Source organism: Mustelus asterias, chromosome 4, assembly GCF_964213995.1.
Source record: "Mustelus asterias chromosome 4, sMusAst1.hap1.1, whole genome shotgun sequence".
NCBI lineage: Eukaryota > Metazoa > Chordata > Chondrichthyes > Carcharhiniformes > Triakidae > Mustelus > Mustelus asterias.
The window spans coordinates 79,782,461-79,805,808 of NC_135804.1; the positions used below are offsets into that span (position 1 = coordinate 79,782,461).

The 23,348-nt window shown below is 41.4% G+C and overlaps 1 protein-coding gene across 1 annotated transcript in view; it reads right to left on the bottom strand.

Annotated features, from left to right (window-relative positions):
- Positions 1 to 23,348, bottom strand: part of LOC144493134 (FERM domain-containing protein 7-like) — a 38,884-nt gene that overhangs the window by 12,098 nt on the left and 3,438 nt on the right. The window contains exons 3-6 of the mRNA XM_078212035.1: positions 16,194 to 16,282; positions 10,667 to 10,755; positions 8,479 to 8,557; positions 317 to 414 (exon numbers count right to left, since the gene is read on the bottom strand). Of these exons, the coding sequence (XP_078068161.1) occupies positions 317 to 414; positions 8,479 to 8,557; positions 10,667 to 10,755; positions 16,194 to 16,282 (355 nt within the window). The remainder of the gene's footprint in view (positions 1 to 316; positions 415 to 8,478; positions 8,558 to 10,666; positions 10,756 to 16,193; positions 16,283 to 23,348) is intronic.

The window sequence follows — 23,348 nt, forward strand, 5'->3', positions numbered from 1 at the left end:
GGCTCAGACCCTTCGCTTTTCAGAGCAGACTGGAAGAGGAGCACTTGCTTCATTCGTTACGCGTCAGCAGAATACAAGCATCCCCCAAGACTGGGCAAACATGACTCTGAAACCTGGACTCTAGCTACCAGCCTCAGTAAGTCAGCATAAACACATGTACTTTCTGTCATGGGCATAAATCTGAAACTTTGATATTAAAAAAGAAAAATAACATGACTGCTATGTCAGGCAGGGACCCCAGATTTCACCCACTGCTCAGTGAGACATTTAAGTCTCTTTAGAACTCCAATGGATGGATATTTTAGGCATTACTCACCCTGGATGATGTGAGAAAGTAACAGTGCAACACTGTTGTCATTGCAATGAAGTCTCCCAGAAACCAGGTCCCGTTTGATTTGCTGAGCAAACAGATACCTGTGGAAGTAACAAGTTCAGTTAGAATATCTTCAGCCATTTGCAGTGTAGTTGTCAGTCAGGCAGGCAGAATAACCTGAACCTTGAGCAAGGCTGAAATCAGAGCCGAGACTCCCCACTGAGGCACCTCACAGCAAGTGCAGCACAGGAAGAGACCATGCAGCCCTCTGTAAGTCAGCTGTGGCTCTTGGCTCTGAGATTGGCGATGACGGACTCAATGCCTGTTTTATAAAATGTCGACTGACAGTTCACTGTAGTACTGAAGGAGTGCTGCACTATCAGTGGTGCTGCCTTTCAAATGGAACCAAAGTTCCAGTTGTTCACTCAACTGGCTATAAAAGATTCTATGACTTTATCTGAAGAGAAAAGCAAGGAGTTCTCTTCAAATTCCTGGTCAATATTTTACCCTCAAGAAACATCAGTTAAAGCAGCTCATTTGGTTTTAGCTCATTGCTGTTTGCTATATGCAAATTAGTTGCTGTGTTTCTTACATTCCAACAGTGATGACACTTTTTTATTCGTCAATGGGATGCGGGCATCACTGGCAAGGTCAACATTTACTGTCCACCCTAACTTCCCTTGAGAAGGTGGTGGTGAGCATTTTCTTGAACCACTGCAGTCCATGTAGGTCCATCCAGGTATGCCAACAATGCTGTTGGGGAGTTCCAGGATTTTGACCCAATGGTGAAGGAACAGCGATATAGTTCCAAGTCAGGATGGTATGTGACTTGGAGGAGAACTTGCAGGGGGTGGCATTCGCATGTGGCTGCTGCTCATGCCTTTTTGGTATGAGTCCCAGGTTTGAAGACGCTGTCAAAGGAGGTTTAGTGAGTTCCTGCAACGCATCTTGAATGTCATACACACTGCTGCTACCATGTCTGTGATGGCGGGAGTGAATGTTTAAGGTGGTGGAAGGGGTGCTGATCAAGCAGACTAATTTACCTTGGTTGGTTCAAGCTTACTGAGTCTTGTTGGAGTTGCACTCATCCAGAGAAGTGGAGAGTATTCCATCACATCTTGTGCCATGTAGATGGTGGACAGGCTTTGGGGGAATCAGTGAGTGAGTTACTTGCCATGTATTTCAGCATCTGACTTACTCTTCTAGCCACAATACTGATTTCAATAGTCTAGTTCAGCTTCTTGTCAATGGTAACCCCAAGATGTTGATGGTGGACAATTCAGTGATGGTAATGCCATTGAATGTGATGGTGAGATTTTGTCTTGTTGGAGATGGTCTTGGTTTGGCACTTGTATGACACAAATGTTATTTGCCGCTTATCAGCCCAAGCCTGAATGTTTTCCAGGTCTCGCTGCATTCAGAGATCGATCTGAGGAGTTACAAATGGAACTAAACATGGTGCAATTCTGATGCAGCAAGGCTGAGCATGGCGCAGCTGAAGATGGCAGAGCATAGGAGACTGCCTGGTAAACTCTTGCAGCAATCCTGAGATGATTACCTTTCAATAACCACAACCATCCAAACCTTCCATCGCTTTGCTGATGTTTGAGCTAGACCGATGGGTAGTAATTGATTGGATTGGATCTGATCTGTTTTTTGTGGATGTCAGAACTATATAATTAATAGTAAAACATTTGGGACATTCTGTGATCATGAAAGATGCTATAAAGGTACGAGTCAAATAGACCTTTCTCCCTGAATTCCATTTCCTTGCATCAGTCTATATTCTTTATTTTCAAATGCTTATCCAATTTTCTTTGAATGATGTTCTCATTTTTAATTCATAAGTGACTTGTAGTAAAGCATTCAATCTTCTAATCAGCCTCTGCAGAGAAACATTTCCTCTCCTGAGAACAGTGTCAAAGAGGAGAGGGTAAATAGGGAATTGCCAAAGGTTTAACTGACTGTACATATGTACAGTGTCACACCTTTCAGAATCACCCTATCTGAATGTGAGGCCATTGAGACAGAACAGTTTATGTATGAAAAGTGTAATTACATATTTTATTAAAAAAGATTCCCTTTTTAAAATGGATGTAGTGGACCTCAAAATGGCTGCCAAAAGACACCTGACTTTACAACTGCAATGTTCTCAAGCTTCCAGAAGGCTCCAAATGGATTACAAATAGATTTATCCAGACATGAAAAGACTTTTAAAATTCCATGAGTGGTTGACAAGTGTAAATAAGATCCATTGACTTGATGGTTTTCCTCTAAGAGTAACAACCTTGACAATTAAGGAACCTTAAGGTGTGAACAGTTTGTTGCAGTCTGTTACATATGAAGAATTAGGCCATTCAAGTTAGTGGCAGGGATATTTAAATTTTAATTATCTTGGCTAAAAGACAATGGCTAAGATAAGCCCCAGACATGGTCTAACCAGTTTTCTTATTTGGGAGTATGATTTGACAATTTTGAGACAGTCACCATCCTGGCTTTCCTTAAAGCTATTGAAAAGGCAGGAAGCTGCCTACAGAAACCAGAACCATCATGAAACAACATGACGGAGACATATTGAGAAGAAACTGCTACCCAACAGGGAGAGACAGAGGAAGTCATCCAGAAACAGCCAATAGTTCTGCTATAACTAACTGAGCAGTTTGGAAAGTACGGTGCCTGAAGAACCAGAGAAGCAAGTGACCTCTGTCCCTTCCTTTTATCCTGTTCTATCTCCGAAGCTACCTGTGAAAGCAACCTCTGCAACATCAATTGTGGAAGCCATCACAGCTGCTGAAACAATGCTGCAATTTCAAAGCTTTCACCTCAGACAGCACAACTCAACTAAGCAACAATAATAAGCCGGCATCAAACAAAAGAGATTAAATTCGATTCAAGTTTTACAAATATTGATTTTTTTTTCTTCTTCAGTAATTAATCTTTGTGTGTGTGTGAGCGGCATAGTTTTCTTTAGTAACCTCCAGAGCAAGAGTGTAGAAATAAACTAGCTTTTTCTTTTTAAGTACAGAAGGCCTTACTGCGGGTTTAGTTTAATAGGACTCACTCACCCCCAGGGTAAGAAATACACATCAACATACAAGTATATTGATCATGGGCAACGTTGAGGAAATACTTCAAAACTGTTTATGACAAGTGACACATCTCCAAAGGGTCACACGCCTTAAGGACAAAGTAATTGGGATCGATATCCAATAGTCTATTGAGTTATTCTCCAAATATCAGTCTTTTTTATTTTATCTTCATTCTCAGGTTATGGGAGTTCCTAGCATGGTCATAATTTATTGTCCGTTTCTAGGTATTCTCATGCTGAGCTGGTTTCTTGGCTGAATATGAACAGGTTAAAAGGTAAAGAAAAAAATGAAAGTGTCAGGATGTAATCAATACAAAATTGTGCAATTTGTTACGATCCCCATAGAGAGGAATAACTTAAAATAAACTTGAATGTCCAGTTAATAGCTGAAAGGATGACACAATAAAAATTCATGTTTTAAGACTTTTACAGTAACAGACTAAAACTACTATTAACTAAGCACTATTTTTGTAGGCAACATATACTTTAAACTACAGATCAAAAGTTTTTCCCATTTACCTTTAACAAAACTGAAAAACCTACCTCACAGGTATACTTTACTGTATCCCATAGTTGTCATTCAATTTTCATGGACACAGTTCGAAGTGATTCTTAACTTCCTATGGTTTACTTCCATTTTATTCCTTTCCCAACCTAATAACATTTAAGCCTGGAACTATCTTAGTGAATTTTTTTCTGGTGATCATGCTTCTAGCGTAGACTAGGCAAATTTTACAGCCACATTTTAAATCCTCACAAATGTCCTCTTTTCAATCTGAATGCAAGCTCCTACCTACATTCCTTCCTGCATGATATACCATAGAGACCTTTAGCCTCTTAACTGTTCTTTGTCTGCCCCTGATCCTAGTAGATTAACTATAGCCATGAGTTTTTGTTCATAGAAACCCTTCCTCTCTCAAAGCCCATATCTATGCAATGTGAATCACATGGGCTTTGTATCCAGGTAGAAATGCTGATTAGATATCCTTGAGATCCCAACTTTTTAACTTGAAAGTAAGTAGACAGTTTAAAGTATAACTGTTTAGAATACAACATTCTTAGCACCTTCCTTGGATTTTGGAGAGGAGCAGTCTAACCACTGTAAAGACAAATGCTTCTACCCTTATTTGAAAGTGTGAACACTTCTTTCCAGTGAAACAATCAGGATCTTCCTTTAATCTTTAACAACCATGTCATCTCTGTCTCTTGATAGGCAGACTTCAGAACAGGTCACATGACCCCCTTCCATTTTATTGTAAATGAAAGACACAGTTCCAAAACATGACAATCTTATAAACTTTATATTTGTATTATCTCCCCGCTAAGAGATGAAAAGCCAACACTGTACTGATGAGTTTCAAAACCACTGTTCACATATATAGCACTCAGCAGATTTTTATAACTAACCTATTACATACAGTACAAGTAATATTCTCCATTTGTGCTGCCATTTTTGCCGACAAACTATGCTTCTTGGCAGCATCACAAAGTTAAATCTGTATCAACAAAATGCATGCACCAGTTAGGAGTTCAAGTTTATTCCTCATAGATTTTTAAAGTCCTTCCTCTTGTATGAATGACAATTTGTTTCGCTGTTTAAGACATCACCTTCCGTTATGCATCATAGTAAATCTCCTTTCTCCTGGCATATAAATTTCACAGCATTTCCATATCCTAGGTTCAAAGATTTGTCAATTATTTCAGTCTGAGAGACTTTGTCAAGAAACACAATGTCATCGCAGACTGTCCCTATAATTTTTGAATTCCATTAGTTATGAGTTGTAACTAGCATCTGTCACAACTCTGTCCATCATCTGATTTCCATATGCTTCTGTATGTTTTTCGGTGGAACCAGACATTATATTTTCAACAGCAAGTTGACTTTCAAACATAGTTTTTAAACTATCAGATCCAAATTCTGATTCTGGATGTCCATTGTTTTTCATGGCTGGAGTTTTTTATTGTCTAGGTTGGTAAAGAATGTCGCAGCCGGACAAACATGACAACTGAATTATCCTCCTCCTGTTTAAATGCAGGAGCATTTTAATCTTTATGTTTCGTCCCAAGTTATAAATTGTCTCCGTTCTTCTCACTGAGAAGAAAGTTTACCATTGTTTCCTTTTTATGTCAGTAGTTCATTCTTCTGTTGAGTAAAATCCTCTTGATCCATTTTACTAACGTCATTGAGGTAATGTTAATACTTCAATACAAAATGATATTCTTCTTCAATCAGCCCTTGAATCATTTTGCATGCTGTCATTTTTTTGTCCTCCCTCAGTATTAGCTTTGTCCAATTTGTTCCAAGCGAGAGCTATAGCTTCTTCTTTCTGAAGTTTTGACTTCTGTTCTAGGATTCAAATCTGTTCTTGTAGTTCCACAATAGCAATACTTTGGGGGAGAAATTTGTTCAACGGTGTTGTCTCTAACTACAAGCTGCTCCAACGATATCAATGGAGAATAACCACAAGCAGTCCACTGGGCTGATGTAAGTCTGTCTAACACCACAAAAAGCATTGCCACACCATTGTGTTTCTCTCGCTTTAAGGCCGACAGCTCACCAAATTTATCCTAAAAGGAGTAAATTATTAGGCAAATCCCAAGTGCAAGTACTGTCAATGTTGGTGCTCTGTAGAGAGAGGGCTAAGTGCTTCCTGCTTCAAACAAGGCAGCTGACAGCACTAATACTTATTGAGTTTACTGTTAATTGTGCAGTTTGTCTTTTAGGAATAATGATCTACTTTTCATCCTACAATCACTAAGTCTTATGAAAAGAAAAGTTCCGGCAGCGATCTTGGCTGTTCAAGATGTGTTGTAGGAGATGAGAGAGTTACCCCTTTGACAAAGGGGTAACTCTCTCATCTCCTACAACACATCTTGAACAGCCCCTTTGACAAAGGGGTAACTCAAAGCTTTGACAAAGGGTCGTCTGGACTTGAAACATCAGCTCTTTGCTCTCCTTACAGATGCTGCCAGACCTGCTGAGATTTTCCAGCATTTTCTCTTTTGGTTTTAGATTCCAGCATCTGCAGTAATTTGCTTTTATTTAGAGAGTTACCCCTACTGTTTCACAATACACTCTGCATCGACATACTAAACAATAAGTTTAGGTTTTGGCTGAGGGACAAATATTTATTAGAAACACCAGGGGGAGCTCTCTTGCTTCTCTTCAAGTTGGCCCATGGCATCATTTACATCAACCTGAGGGAGCTAATGGAGGCACGGTTTAATGTCCCATTGAAAAAAACAACACCTCCATACCATAGCAGTGATAGGTAGTGCTAGATATTGGCGACAAAGGTTTGGTGGAGCTTAAGTTCATAAGGCTTTGAAGGTGAGACACCAACCTGAAGGACATTGGAATAGTTTGAGTCTGGAGGCAGAAGATGGGCCAGAAGAGTGGCAGAGGTATGTAGTAATATGGATGTGGAAGCAAGCGATTGAATGGCTGAAGGAGTTGGAAGTGCAACACAGGTTTAAATACGCCATTGAGGATGCGAATAGACTGGCTCAGCCTCAGACAGCAGACAGATAGCTTGCATTTATAGAACGCCTCCAATAACTTTAGGACCTCCCAAACCACTTTGCAGCTAATTAGGTACTTTTGAAGTGCAGTCATTATTATAGTGTAGAGAGCAAAGCAGTTAATTTGCACACAGCACAATCCTACAAAGAGCATTCAGAAATATGCTCAGTTAATCTGTTTTATTGATGCTGTTTGAAGGATAAATATTGGTCAGGACACCAGAATGATGCCCTTTCTGTTGAGCTAAATTGAGATATTAACATTTATCTGTGAGGGCAGATGGGATCTCAGTTTAAAAACTCATCGGTAAAATAGTACCTCTGACAGTGCAGTATTCTCTCAGCACTCTACTCGTATGTCTCGTAGCTCTGACTACAATGGAAGAGAATGGGATGGTATACAAATGCTACATATTAACAGAGAGATACTGACAAAAGTCGAAATAAATGAATCTGTATTAAATGTTGTTGAAAGACAAGATAATAAAGAGAAAATGTAAGTGAAGGTAGGCTATAATATAGAACACAGGTACAATTAACTTCTTCACTCCTATAAATAGCATTCAGTTCATGATACTTTCAACCTTTGAAGATAATGTCTAAAACATATCTGATTTTAAGCCTCATGTTAATTGCCTGTTTACTCATTAGCAATGACTTCATGCTCTAATCATTAACTTTAAAAGAAAATTAGAATTTAAGAAATGACAAGGAGATCATAAAAGTGCTTCAGATAATTGGTGAACGTATTGCTGAATGCTGTACTATCTATAGAAGGTGTAGGTTACATGTGCTTTGTTTCTGTTAATCACAGCGGGACATAAATTGACATTAAGCGTTGTAATGACAATCACTGATGGGGGCCTCCCCTATATTTTCATCAGTTACTTTGAGCTTTTGCAAAAGCAGTCATGTGGAAAGCTGAGTTCATGACCTGATGTGTGAGTACAAGAATTGAAAACAGAAAAGTGTAAGGGTTGGTCATTTAGGACTGTGATGAGGAGAAATGACTTAATTCAAAGGGTTATGAACCCTGGGGTAGGAATTCTCTACCCTAGAAGGCTATGGACACTTGATCATTGAATATATTTAAGGTTGTGATAGACAAATGTTTTGGCCTCTCAGGGAGATAAGGGATATGGGGAGTGGGTGGGAAAATGGAGTTGAAGCCAAGATCAGTTATGATCATATTAAATGGTGGAGCAGACTTGACAAGCCAGTTGGTCCACTCTTGCACCTCTTTATTGTGTTCTCGTGACACATTAAAGGAATGCTTCTCTGGAAAGTGCAGACTTTCCTACTCTGCTCTTGTCTTCCTTCTTTCCCATTATGAGAACCTCTTCAAATCTCTTTCCCCCCCACTGCAGTAGAATCAAGATGCCAGTGGTTGCCCAACCTTCCAAGGTTGTGGTTTTAAGTCTCACTCCAGAACACATGATATAAACGGATTTTCCAAAGCATTGGCAAAGTGTGGGCCAATACAGTGTTCACCATAGAGTTTTAATGGTAACTTTAACTGAGTGATTTCTTCAGTGTAGGAGAGGTTAATACCCACCTTGTCAATTCATCTTGTAGCTGTCCTGGATCAGGTGGAAAGAACTTCACTACAAATTGGAATAGAACGTTCTTCTCCCCTGTCAAAAGAAAATGAACATCACCAGTTAGGCATTACTGATCGCAAAGGCTTCACAAATAAAACATGGAACTTGTTCCCATTCATTGGGCAGGGATATATGCAGAAATGCATGCTAAATGCAGAAGGAGACCAGTCAGCCCTCATAGAGTTGGTTTTTATCCCCCATTCAAACAAAACGTTTTATTTGCATTTACCCACCCTGTTCCTGTATCCATCAACATATTTTCCTTCACTCAACTATCCAGTACAATCTTGAATCTAATCTTGTAGAGTTCCACCAGGGTCAGTACAAGGGCTCAACTATTTACAATCTTTATTAATGACTTGGATGAAGGGACTACATGCTAAGATACATAGATAAGTGTGGAAGCAAGTTGTGAGGAGTATACAAAAGCCTCGATGTTCATAGAGTCTTGAAGATGTCGGGATCTTCCAAAATGGTCAGAAGGACCGGGATCCAGAAGTCCCATTCTGACATATATTATTTTCACTGGAGAGTTGGGTTGGGAGGGGTGGGGGTCCTGCTCTCATTTGCTGCATATCCTATTTTTGCTGGGGTGAGGAGAGGGGTGGGGGGTGTGGGGTGGGGGGGGGGGGGGGGGGTTGGAATGGGGGAGGATGTGACTCCCACATCTGAGAATCCCAAACTCAACAAGACCATTTGGACTCAGTTTAAACAGCTGAGTTTAAACAGATCCCATTTTTGCTGCAACAAAAGCCTTATCTCATAGTGGGAGAGTTACAAATCTTTAGGAAAGTCATACATGCTCTTGATGTGCAGATAAGGTCTGCAGAACTGTTTCCAGGCTGTCAAAATATTTAAATGACCAGCTGCTCAAAAACTGTAAAAACAAACTGCCTGTCTATGTCTGTGAGAATTTTAAAAATCTGGTCTAGCAATTTCAATAATTGTTTGATGACATAACCTTAAGCGCTGCCATGTAACATTATTTATCCATGGCTGCTTTCCACAACCTGTCATTATCACATTGGAGGCCATGGGTTCACAGTTGCATCGACAGTTCAAAGACGTGATTAAAGTATTAGCTGTCTTTTATGTGGTGTCATGAATACCCATCTGTTTATATTGAAAATAGATTATATAATTAAGGGTATTTAAATGTTTTTGAATGGGTCTTCACAAATGGGAGTGGATTTTAAACATAGTGAACTCTCTAATTGATATTTTGAATTGTATTTTGTCTTAGCATGGCTCTTGAGGTCTACCCACTGTGGATACTGGGTGAGTTGGCACAGAGGATATAAGGGCAAAGGGTGAGTTGGCATTAAGTCGGCATGCAGGCTATAAGGAGACATTGAGGATGGATGGGGACTGTGTTGGAAGATATGGGCTTGGGGAGTGGATGGAGGGGTGAAGGAATGCGACAAATAAGGATTGGAAGGACAGGCAAGGAATGTTTAACAACTGGGGCAAAGTCCCAATAATCCCAAGGCAGGTGTTTTAAACAGCCCACTCAGCAGCCCCTCCGTCAGCTTTCAATCTGTATCCAGGGTCACTGGGCCTGACATAATCCCACACACACACTGTCCCTACCGCTCCCCCCGGAATGAAGGTCCCATCATTCAGAACAATTTTTCCCAAGGTGGGTGCAGTGAGTCAGATGTCATGAATACATGCTTTGTATCAAATAATGGTTTCTGAATCCACTGTAAAACCTGAACTGAATATTTGATTTATAAAGAGACTGTAAGCCACAGACTTGACCCCTGACCCAAAGATGAAGCTGAAACAGGCTTGGGAGTAAAGAGGAGTAATGAAGGAAAGTCAGATCAATCCCCAACTTTTAAAAGAAGGATGTTAAGCTGGTTGGGGCTTGCCCAGTATAATTTCAGTATGGGTAGCCTGGCCACCTGGGAGAGAACTGTTGGCTTGCCAAAAAGTCAATAGATAGCATTGCAGTGAAAACATTGTCTGTGGTCATATTGTTAATAAACCTATGTTCCAATCTGGCCAAGGGCCTGTCAGGAGTTTTGTGTAAGGGAGAAATATCCATTGCCTTTCTAAAAAGCCAGTAATGTAGATACCTATTTTCCAAGACACTGGCTGTTTGTAAATTTTGCTCAAAGCTTGAGATGGATATTTTACATCTGAAAGCAGAGTGAGTACCAGTGTGGTAGTCAAGGGACTCATGGGAGAATGCGTAGAGGTTCTGTAGAAGTGCTGGGTTCCAATAACTGGTGACCAAGGATTTAGAACAACAATAGTTTCTTCACTAGTCTGAGCAGCTCTACATGCTTATACTCTGCCCACACTCCGGGAGAACTCCCGTACTCCCTTCACGTGACCCTTTATGCAGCCGCATCATTACATCACCACATGACCACTTGGTCCACATCTTCCCCATTTAAGTTGGGTCAACAGGTGGTACTGGGTTGTAATAGTGTGGTGCAAAACGTCACTGTGTATGAATCACTTTATAACATACAGATTGAACAGGCTAACAATACATAACTGTTCATATGGGATGAAAGATGATTAAGCTGTTGCAACTGGTGCACAGCCCATCACATCTCCTTTCCCCCCTTTTTGTTGTGTAAAGAAGATGAAGATCAGTTGTAGATTAGTTCATTACGTAGTCCTGAAATCTTGGCTGGGATTCTCCCAAAAAAAACTAAGTGCCCAACTGGCGGGAAAACAGGAGAGGGTAACATACTTCCGACCCTTACTTACATATGAACTTCACTGAGGTCAGTTCTGCACATACACCATCAAAACCTAACACAAGGTCAGTGTTCATTAAACCCCACTCCTATGTTTGGGTCTTGAACCCTTGCCATTCCCTGGTGACCGAGACTTGAGGCCTTATCTGAGTCACTCTAGTTCTGCCTCTTAAGCAAAAAGGCAAATAAAAGTTTATTCGTTAGATCTGCTGTTGGCATTTATTAATGGTCATTTTAATAATTACTCAGTGTTTTAAACTATCAATTTATTGCTTTGACATTGAAATCATCATAGAAATCATAGAAACCCTACAGTGCAGAAGGAGGCCATTCGGCCCATCGAGTCTGCACCGACCACAATCCCACCCAGGCCCTACCCCCACATATTTTACCCACTAATCCCTCTAACCTACACATCCCAGGACTCTAAGGGGCAATTTTTTAACCTAGCCAATCAACCTAACCCGCACATCTTTGGACTGTGGGAGGAAACCGGAGCACCCGGAGGAAACCCACGCAGACACGAGGAGAATGTGCAAACTCCACACAGACAGTGACCCGAGCCGGGAATCGAACCCGGGACCCTGGAGCTGTGAAGCAGCAGTGCTAACCACTGTGCTACCGTGCCGCCCCTGTTCAACAAATTGTTTATATTTTCTTCATACTTTAAATATTTGTTTGAAATTCATTTTTAATGTTGTGCTAATCCAGATATGTATGTAAGGGGAAATTGTGCAAGTCTCCAAGGTAGAATAGAGAGCACAGAATGATAGATTTAGATGTGGAAAAACTGAAGGAGGCTCAAGTGGAGCATAAACACTGGCCTGAATTGGTGGTCTGTTTCTGTGCTGTACATCCTACGTAATACATAAATCAGAAACAAATAGGAACATAAGTGGGCCACTCAGCCTGTGAGCCTTTCAGCCATTTAAATCAGACCATGGATAATCTGAACTTCAACTCCATTTCATTGTCATTGTTCCACATCCTTTGTGAACCTTTCACAATGAAAATCTATCGATCTCAATCTGGAATGTTTAAATTGACACCCAGCATCCAGTTTCAGAAAGGTATTTCAGAGCTAGGGCCTAGGCAGCTAAAGACAAGACCACCAATGGTGGAAGGGTCAGGAGGCCTGATTCAGAGGAGTGAAGATATCTCATAGGCTTGTGAGGCTGGAGGAGATTGCAGAGTTAGGGAGGGGTGAGGCCAGAGATTTGAAAGCAAGGATGAAAATTTTAAAAATCAAGATAAATCAGTGGACACGGGGTGATAGGTGAACAGGAATAGGTGCAAGTTGAGATAAGGTCACATGGGTTTTGGATTACCTCAAGTTTATGGAGGGTAGAATGCTTTATTATAGTCAAATCTAGAGGTAGAAAAGGCATGAATAAGCTCAAGAGCAGCAGGAGGGGGAGTTAGGTGTGGTCAACGTGTTAGTGGGAATAGGATCAAGCACGCAGGAGGTGGGTCTCATGAACAAGTTGAGCTTGAAGAGGAGAGAAATTAGAGACAGATGTGAGTTCAAGGCCTGGACAGGGGGGAAACGTTAGAAGAAACTTGGCCTAGAGGACTAGCTGATGTTGGAGAGGCAGCTGATAGGATGGTCTTGACTTTCATGACAAAAAGTCTATAAACACCTCAAACTTGTCAATGGAGGTGAGGATTAAGCAGGCAGGAGGGTGGGCACTAAGAAGACTGTTTTCTGTACTGAAAGACACAGTAATTGAATCCCACATTGAGGTTTTCATCTATGCCAGATTGTCATGAAGCTGATAGCTGAAGAAGATGCTCCCAGCGAATGAGGGAATAAAATTTCCCTCCTCAATGACTTGCTTCATTTCCACAAAGTACTTCTGTGAACGGAGTGCCCAGAAAATTCTAATCTGTCACACTTGTCTGTTTAGTGGCATCTTCACACATCCACATCTGCACCCATTCTGTGAAGTCTGTCGTTCAACTACGCCCAGGTCGACCCCTCTCTCTGCTGCCCTCCACTTTGCTCACTAGAAGAGATCTCTGTAGCTTTTGAGCTCTGATCAAATGGCTGAAATACTGACACTTTAATTTCTGGATGTCACTAAGTTCTTTCACTCTTGCAATTTCAAACACCTCTTCACTTGCCTTATGATCTATATTTGGAATTTTTAACATACATCTTAGCATTCACATGTCCAAGGCCTCTATTTTCTTCCACAGATCTTTACTTATTTCCCAGGTTTCTAAGGCAAATAGGAAAGTGGATTGAATGTAGAATCTTATGAATTTTTCCTTGTTACAAGCTTGAGTTTTTGTGTTGTTAACCCATCCTTCATCTTCACAAAATTAATTCAGGCTATTTCTTTCCTTCCTTTAATTTCAGCATCACATCTGACATTGTAAAGATGCACTTCCAGAGACACATTAGCAAACACAAAAGGTATTTATTAACAAGAAGTGTACAGCAGCCATATAACTGTAGCCAGCTCCCAAAATACCTCTGCCTAAGAATCCTTCTCACCATGGGATGATTCACACTCAGAGTCCCGATTAGTCACCCAAGCTATATGACCCTTACTCCACTGTGTGACCCTTAAAGGAACAGTCACCACAAACATCTTCTGTTATCATTTGTCCTAAAGAGACGAATGTATCCACTTGTTCCAGTGTGACAACATTCACATGGTATTAATGAATGAGCACAAAGATATTTAGATACCATTTATTGGCAGTAGGATGACACTACTTATAGAAAATTCCAGCAAGGCACATTGTTCCTCATGGACATAAGAACATAAGAAATAGGAGCAGGAGTAGGCCATCTAGCCCCTCGGGCCTGCCCCGCCATTCAACAAGATCATGGCTGATCTGAGGCGAATCAGTTCCACTTACCCGCCTGCTCCCCATGTCCCTTAATTCCCTTATCGATCAGAAATCTACCTCCCCGTGATTTAAACATATTCAACGAGGTAGCCTCCACCACTTCAATGAGCAGAGAATTCCAGAGATTCACTACCCTCTGAGAGAAGAAGTTCCCCCTCAACTCTGTTCTGAACCGGCCCCCACTTATTTTGAGGCTGTGCCCTCTAGTTCTGGTTTCCCTTCTAAGTGGAAAGAATCTCTCTATCTCTACCCTATCCAGCCCCTTCATTATCTTATATGTCTCTATAAGATCACCCCTCAGCCTTCTAAACTCCAACGAGTACAGACCCAATCTGTTCAATCTCTCCTCATAAGCTACACCCCTCATCTCTGGTATCAACCTGGTGAACCTTCTCTGCACTCCCTCCAAGGCCAATATATCCTTTCGCAACTAAGGGGACCAAAACTGCACACAGTACTCCAGTTGTGGCCTCACCAGTGCCTTGTACAGTTGCAGCAAGACCTCCCTGCTTTTATATTCTATCCCCCTCGCGATAAAGGCCAACATTCCATTCGCCTTCTTGATCACCTGCTGCACCTGCAGACTGAGTTTTTGCGATTCGTGCACAAGGACCCCCAGGTCCCTCTGCACAGTAGCATGATGTAATTTTTCTCCATTTAAATAATATTCCAATTTACTATTATTTCTTCCGAAGTGGATAACCTCACATTTGCCAACGTTATATTCCATCTGCCAGATCTTCGCCCACTCGCTCAGCCTATCCAAATCTCTCTGCAGACTTTCCGCATCCTCCACGCAATTCGCTTTCCCACTCATCTTCGTGTCATCAGCAAACTTTGTTACCCTACACTCAGTCCCCTCCTCCAGATCATCTATGTAAATGGTAAACAGTTGAGGCCCCAGCACCGATCCCTGCGGCACGCCACTGGTCACCAACTGCCAACCAGAAAAGCACCCATTTATTCCAACTTTCTGCTTCCTGTTAGATAGCCAATCCCCAATCCACGCCAACACCTTACCCCCAACTCCGTGTGCCCCAATCTTCTGCAGCAACCTTTTGTGAGGCACCTTATCGAATGCCTTTTGGAAATCTGAAAACTCCACATCTACCGGTTCCCCTCCGTCAACCGCACTAGTCACATCTTCATAAAAATCCAGTAAATTCGTCAGATACGACTTTCCCTTCATGAATCCAAAATAATTAAATGGCCTTTTCTTAGATAGTTTTTCTACTTTAAATTTAATGATGTACCAGAACAGAAAGCCAGAAGAAATGACTTGCGAGCTTTTGCGGGAAGTTTCGTACCTTGATTTTCAACAATCAAATGGCACCTGATACGGATGTTGCAAAGCTGGCAACAGGTCTGAGAGATTGTGTCAGGATGACCCTTTGTGACCTGACTTCAACTCCAGCCTGAAATTATGGAATCAAAGCTTCTTTTGTTCATTAGCTGTATTTGAACTAAGTTTGGGCAGGCTTTATATTTTCAGCACTAATACAGTATCCCCCCAATTAAAAGTTCCATGTTTAAAATGGGTGGCTGCTTATATTGGCCCAACATCTATAAGCATAACCATTTGCTCACACGTCAATTTCAGAGTTGCTGGTCATAGCAAACCTAAACATTTGGAAAGTAAGAGCTATCCTTACTCAATAGTTCACACCTCATTAAGGTAAACTGAAGGCAAAATCTAAGAAGTAATAATTATCAAAAACAAGATGCTGCGAATGCACCTTGTTAATGTTCAATTACATTGTGTGTCCTTAAGGAGGGTGTAATTCCCTTGAAATGCTGTAAGAATGCAATTATTCAGTACTGACTACAGTTTCAGTGAAGCTAATTTCACTGCATGCAGTCTTATTCATGACCTACAACATTCTCATTATAAAATAGAGCACAGTAATAGTGTTACCTCATTATACCAGCCAGAGAAAGTCATGGGCAAAGTGTGTCTGCATGCACATGCCCTCTATCAGTGATAGGGACTGTGCCACTCAGTTGACCCAGCAATATTGCAGGTAGTGAACTTTTGAGGTACAGGCAGAACTCTGGGGAATTGCTGAACATCAGGTTCTGCCCTATCCAACCTGAGAATGCTAGGCAATGATATCAGGTGCCTGAGCTTCTCCCTGGCAATACAGCTCTCAACCTCCTCATTTGGTAGAATTAAAAGGAGCTGGCAATGAAGAAAGCAGCACAAAGATAAAATAAAAGCAAAATACCGCAGATGCTGAAAATTGGAAATGACAATGTCTTCCGCTCGAATCCACTCACAAATGAAAGTTGAGGTGGGTTCACTACAGCAATAAACACGATCATGAATCAATGACTCAGCAGTTACGATGCCATCTGCTCATTTCTTTTCCTTTCATAGAATGTGGGTGTCACTGGCAATGCCAACGTATATTGCCCAGCCCTGATTGCCCTTGAACTGAATGATTTGCTAGGCCATTTAGGAGTCAACCACATTGTTGTGATAAGAACAAATTACTGCGGATGCTGGAATCTGAAACAAAAACAGAAAATGCTGGAAAATCTCAGCAGGTCTGACAGCATCTATGGAGAGAGAACAGAGCTAACATTTTGAGTTTGGATGACCCTTGAAACATTAGATGCATTCTCTCTCCATATTGCCATGGGTCTGGAGTCCCATGTAGGTCAAACCAGGTAAGGATGGCAGATTTCCTTCCCTAAAAAGTTTTTTTTAAAACAACAATCGGCAATAGTTTCATGGTCATCACTAGACTTTTAATTCCAGATTTTTATTGAATTCATGGTGGGATTTGAACCCAGGTCCCCAGAGCCCTGATGTTCAGGCCTCTGAATTACTAGTCCAGTGACAATACATAGAAACATGCTTGGAAAATAGAAACAAGAGTAGGCCATTCAGCCATTCATTATGATCTTGGCTGATTATCAAATTCAATATCCTGATCCTGTCTTCCACCCGATCCCTTTAGCCCCTAGAGCTATATCTAATTCCTTCTTGAAATCACACTGTTTTGGCCTCAACTACTTTCTGTGGTAGTGAATCCCACAGATTCACCACTCTCTGGGTGAAGAAATTTCTCCTCACCTCAGTCCCAAAAGGTTTACCCTTTATCCTCAAATTATGACCCCCTAGTTCTGGACTCCCCCACCAGCGGGAACATTCTTTCTGGATCTATCCTGTCTAACCCGGTTAGGATTTTATAAGTTTCTATGAGATCACCTCTCACTCTTCTAAACTCCAATGAATATAATCCTAACCCGACTTAGTCTCTCCTCTTATAGCAGTCCTGCTATCCCAGGATTCAGCCTGGTAAACCTTCGCTGCAAGAACATCCTTCCTCAGATAAGGACACCAAGACTGTATATAATATTCCAGGCGTGGCCTCACCAACACTCCATACAATTGCAGTAAAACATCGCTATTCCTATACTCAAATTCTCTAGTTATGAAGGCCTTAATACCATTTGCCTTCTTTACTGTCTGCTGCACCTACGCGCTTACTTTCTGCGACTGATGCCCGAGGACACCAAGGTCTCGCTGAGAATTCACCTCTCTCACTTTACACCCATTCAAATAATAATCTGCCTTTCTATTTCTGTTACCAAAGTGGATAACCTCACATTTATCCAAATTATACTGCTTCTGCCATGCATATGCCCACACACTCAGCCTCTCTAAATCACAACATGTTACCACCTCCCCTCTTAAATCTTGAATCTTCCTCCCGACACTTAAAGCCATTAAAATGGCCTATCCAAAACGGGTAACTAAATAACAAAAACAAAAGTAATGATCCTTATCTCATCAAGCAGCTCACTTATCTCATATAAAGTTGATACTTTCAAAATGGGAAAGCTATGCTTACTTCATCAAACCCAAAATGAAAATAGAAAATTCCAGAAATACTCGGCAGGTAAGGCAGTGTCTGAGGAGAGAGAAACAGTTTACGTTTCAGATCAATGACCTTTCATCAGAGTTAGAAGAAATTAGAGACGGCTTCTATGCAAACGCAGAACCATAGAAAAAGGGAAAATGGAAAGCAGAGAAACAAAATGTCTCTGTTAGAAAGGAGGACAGGATTGTTTTAATGACAACAGTGATATTACACCTATTAGAAATGACCCTGGTAATTATAGACCGGTTAGTCTTACTTCGGTGGTTGGTAAATAGATGGAAAAGGTCCTTAGGGATAGGATTTACGACCATTTAGAAAGATGCGGATTAATCCGGGATAGTCAGCACGGATTCGTGAAGGGCAAGTCGTGCCTCACAAATTTGATTGAATTTTTTGAGGATGTAACTAAGTGTGTTGATGAAGGTAGGGCAGTTGATGTCATATACATGGATTTTAGTAAGGCATTTGATAAGGTCCCCCATGGTCGGCTTATGATGAAAGTAAGGAGGTGTGGGATAGAGGGAAAGTTGGCCAATTGGATAGGTAACTGGCTATCTGATCGAAGACAGAGGGTGGTGGTGGATGGAAAATTTTCGGACTGGAGGCAGGTTGCTAGCGGAGTGCCACAGGGATCAGTGCTTGGTCCTCTGCTCTTTGTGATTTTTATTAATGACTTAGAGGAGGGGGCTGAAGGGTGGATCAGTAAATTTGCTGATGACACCAAGATTGGTGGAGTAGAGGATGAGGTGGAGGGCTGTTGTAGGCTGCAAAGAGACATAGATAGGATGCAAAGCTGGGCTGAAAAATGGCAAATGGAGTTTAACCCTGATAAATGTGAGGTGATTCATTTTGGTAGGACTAATTTAAATGTGGATTACAGGGTCAAAGGTAGGGTTCTGAAGATTGTGAAGGAACAGAGAGATCTTGGGGTCCATATCCACAGATCTCTAAAGGTTGCCAGTCAAGTGGATAGAGCTGGGAAGAAAGCCTATAGTGTGTTAGCTTTTATTAACAGGGGGTTGGAGTTTAAGAGCCGTGGGGTTATGCTGCAACTGTACAGGACCTTGGTGAGACCACATTTGGAATATTGTGTGCAGTTCTGGTCACCTCACTATAAGAAGGATGTGGAAGCACTGGAAAGAGTGCAGAGGAGATTTACCAGCATGCTGCCTGGTTTGGAGGGTAGGTCATTTGAGGAAAGGTTGAGGGAGCTAGGGCTGTTCTCTCTGGAGCAGAGGAGGCTGAGGGGAGACTTAAGAGGTTTATAAAATGATGAAGGGGATAGATAGAGTGAACGTTCAAAGACTATTTCCTCGGGTGGATGGAGCTATTACAAGGGGGCATAACTATAAGGTTCGTGGTGGGAGATGTAGGAAGGATATCAGAGGTAGGTTCTTTATGCAGAGAGTGGTTGGGGTGTGGAATGGACTGCCTGCAGTGATAGTGGAGTCAGACACTTTAGGAACATTTAAGCGGTTATTGGATAGGCACATGGAGCACACCAGGATGATAGGGGGTGGGATAGCTTGATTTTGGTTTCAGATAAAGCTCGGCACAACATCGTGGGCCGAAGGGCCTGTTCTGTGCTGTACTGTTCTATGTTCTATGTACCTATTCTGTCCACTTTAGAACCTTGGAGATTGGAGAAACAGCCACAAAATATTTAGGCCACAACTTCTAATGGGAACTAAAGTGGATGAGTCACCGCAATTCCTATTCTCCACCAGACTGCTGTCACATTCCCTCCTTCAGTCTAAGCTTTAATTTTAAAGGCCAGATGTTAATTTGCTCTGGTGTAACAGTGGATTTAGTGTGAAAATTCCATTGCCAGTTTGAAGCACAATTTCTTACTCCCATTGTATTTAGCTGTAAATTCCACTTCCAAAACTTCCCCTGTACTCCATTGGCTTTCCATTCATGGATGCGTGTTATGCCTAATCATTCCCCACATAATTTCTGATTTAAAGTAAGAAACCTTTTGCATTTGGTCAGAGGTTTTAGAAATGTGCACATTACTCACCTTTGATTTGTTTTAAAACAGGTTTTAAGAGATCCAACCAAACCTGAAATTAGTACAGAGATCCAGATCAGTGTGTGGCAGCACAGAGTGGATACAATTATATACAACATAGGCTGGGTCACTTCAACTAAAAGAAAACTTCCACCAACTCAGTGAGCAAAGGCTTGTGTGGTGTGGCACTGGGTAAAGGGCCAACATTGGGTTCCTGGTCTGTGTTAAATTGGCTGATTCCAATCAGGGCAATGGTGGGGGGAGCTACAACTGGGAGGGAGTCACCATGTTTTGGAAAAGGGCAGGAAGTCAGCCACAGAAAGTCTTTCTGACCATCCTCCAGTGGAAAGCTGAGTAAATCGTGGCTTCTTTAAGAAATGGCATATTGATTTTCATTACAACTGCTGATATCCGACATGCCAAATGCAGTTTCTGAGAATTTTCATAGTGGTGACAAAACCAGAGGCATCACAAGCAGGTAAGCAGGGCAACAAGTTTGTGAAGACAGCCTCTAAGGGAGTTTAACAAGGGGCATTAACCAGTGCGCTGAAAGAGCATAGGGAGAAATTCTGGCCCATGATTTCTTAGATTAAAAAGCGGATTGATGTTTTTTTCAGGCCTGAAAGAACGAGGTCCATTTGTCTTCTGATGGGACCTTGGATCTCCTTCCCCAAACTTAATTGATACTTAAAAGAGTTGGTGCATAACCAAATCTCTGATTCACGGAATGGAATTGCTGTACCTTGAACAGGAGCTGCTGTGCATCTTCCCCTAGCTATGATGCTCGCTGTGCTCCCAGGCTATTCTCTGATCCTCCTGGTCCACTGGGAGAGAGAGGGGAGACAGTTCCTCACTTCTGTCATTGATATGGTGAGATTTTGGAATATTCTCCCCTCATTCCAGTGAGTACTCATTTCTTGAGTACCCTCCAGAGCTCTGGAATGCTATAAGTTCGTCATTCATGATTAACTAGGCTGTAACATGTAAAAGGAATCCTCTTCAATTTTTGCCAATGTTGATTAATCCATATTTGCAGTAGCAACAGAATAATGTTGAAAATGGGTGGTGGACAGTCTGTCTGTATTTTGAGGTGCTGTTATAATATTGTTTCACCATGATTCATTAAACCTGGCAATAAGCAGATGATATGTTGGACATGACTGAGCTCAGCTATTAGAGTCATTGAGGTTTACAGCATGAAAACAGGCCCTTTGGCCCAACTTGTCCATGCCGCCCTTTTTTAAAAACCACTAAGCTAGTCCCAATTGCCCGCTTTTGGCTCATATCCCTCTATACCCATTTTACCCATGTAACTGTTTAAATGCTTTTTAAAAGACAAAATTGTACCCACCTCTATTACTACCCCTGGCAGCTTGTTCCAGCCACTCACCACCCTCTGTGAAAAAATTGCCCCTCTGGACACTTTAGTACCTCTCCCCTCTCATCTTAAACCTATGCCCTCTAGTTTTAGATTCCCCTACCTTTGGGAAAAGATATTGACGATCTAGCTGATCTATGCCCCTCATTATTTTATAGACCTCTATAAGATCACCCCCTCAGCCTTCTATGCTCCAGAGAAAAAAGTCCCAGTCTATCCAGCCTCTCCTTATAACTCAAACCATCAAGTCCCGGTAGCATCCTAGTAAATCTTTTCTGCATTCTTTCTAGTTTAATAATATCCTTTCTATCATAGGATGACCAGAACTGTACACAGTATTCCAAGTGTGGCCTTACCAATGTCTTGTATAACTTCAACAAGACATCCCAACTCCTGTATTCAATGTTACATCCAGTAAAGGATGAGAGGAGCTTTAGAGGACAGCTAACACTCATATCATATCTGGACATGATTCACCATGGGCACTGATTCGAGGAAGGAAGATTCTGGAAAATGTACAGGCTATCCTGGTCAATATTCTCCAGCAGCCAAAATCACCAAACACAGATCAACTGACTACCCATTTTATGACTATTTGTGGGATCTTGCTATGTGGCAACTGACTAACAATTACATAACATTGTGCTCATAATTAGTTGAATGTGTGTGAAAGACTGCCACAGAATCTATAAGTTGATACTTCAAATATTTTATAACCTTTAAAAATTTCAAGAGCCCTTAATTGAAAAATAATATTTATACAACGTGATTGTTGATTATTTAACATGTTGATATCAACAGCTAAAAAATGGCTCTTTACAATATTGAACAATTTTGTGTTAGAGCTCGTGGAATAAAAGGAACAGTAGCCACATGGATAGAAGCTTGCCTGGGTTACTGGAAACAGAGATTAGTGATGAACAGCTATTTTTCAGACTGGAGGAAGGTTCATAGTGGAGTTCCTCAGGGGTCAGTATATGGATCCCTGCTCTTCCTGATATATATATTAATGAACCAGACTCCAGTATGCAGGGCACAATTTCAAAATTTGTGGACGACACGAGATTTGGAAGTATCGTCAACTGTGGGGAGGTTAGTGTGTTATCTTACAGGACATAGACAGGTTGGTAGAATAGGAGGGCAAGAGGCAGATTAAATTGAATGCAGAAAAGTGTGAAATGATTCATTTTCTCCAAAAGAAATCCACAGAGAGATAATATAGAATAAAAAAGGGCACAATTCTAAAGGGAGCGCAGGAGTAGAGGGACCTGAGTATATATGTGCATAAATCATTGAAGGTGGCAGAGCAGGTTGAGAGAACAGTTACTGAAGTATACAGAGTTCCAGGCTTTATCAATAGGGGCACAAAGCACAAAAGTAAGGATGTTATGTTAAACCTGTAAAGGTAAAGTCGCCATAGTCCCAGCTGATTATCAGCTGCTCTCCCTTTTGAGGAGAAGTGCTCACGTGAGGATCACCACACCCTCAGGTGAGAGATAAGGTTGAGAAGACAGGGCCTTCATGAAAACCTCAGCCTGTATAGTAATTGAACCGGTGCTGTTAGAGTCACTCTGCATCATAAACCTGCTGTCCAGCCAGCTGAGCTAAATGTGTACGACACTGGTTCACCTCAATTAGAGTACTGCATTCAGTTCTGGGCATTGCTCTTTAGAAAGAGTGTAAAGGCATTGGTAGGGTGCAGAAAGGATTCACAATAATTGTTCCAGGGATGAGGAACTTCAGTTACGTGGATGGATTGGAGAAACTGGGATTGTTCTGCTTGGAGAATGGAAGGTTGAGAGGAGGCGTTCAAAATCATGAAAGGTTTGGAGATTAGATAGGGAGAGACTGATCCATTGGTGAAAAGAGAAAGGAGCAGCAGGCACTGATTTAAGGTAATTAGCGAAAGAAGCAATGGTGACAGGCGGGAAGCCTATTTTTTTAACACAGTGAGTGGGTAAGGTCT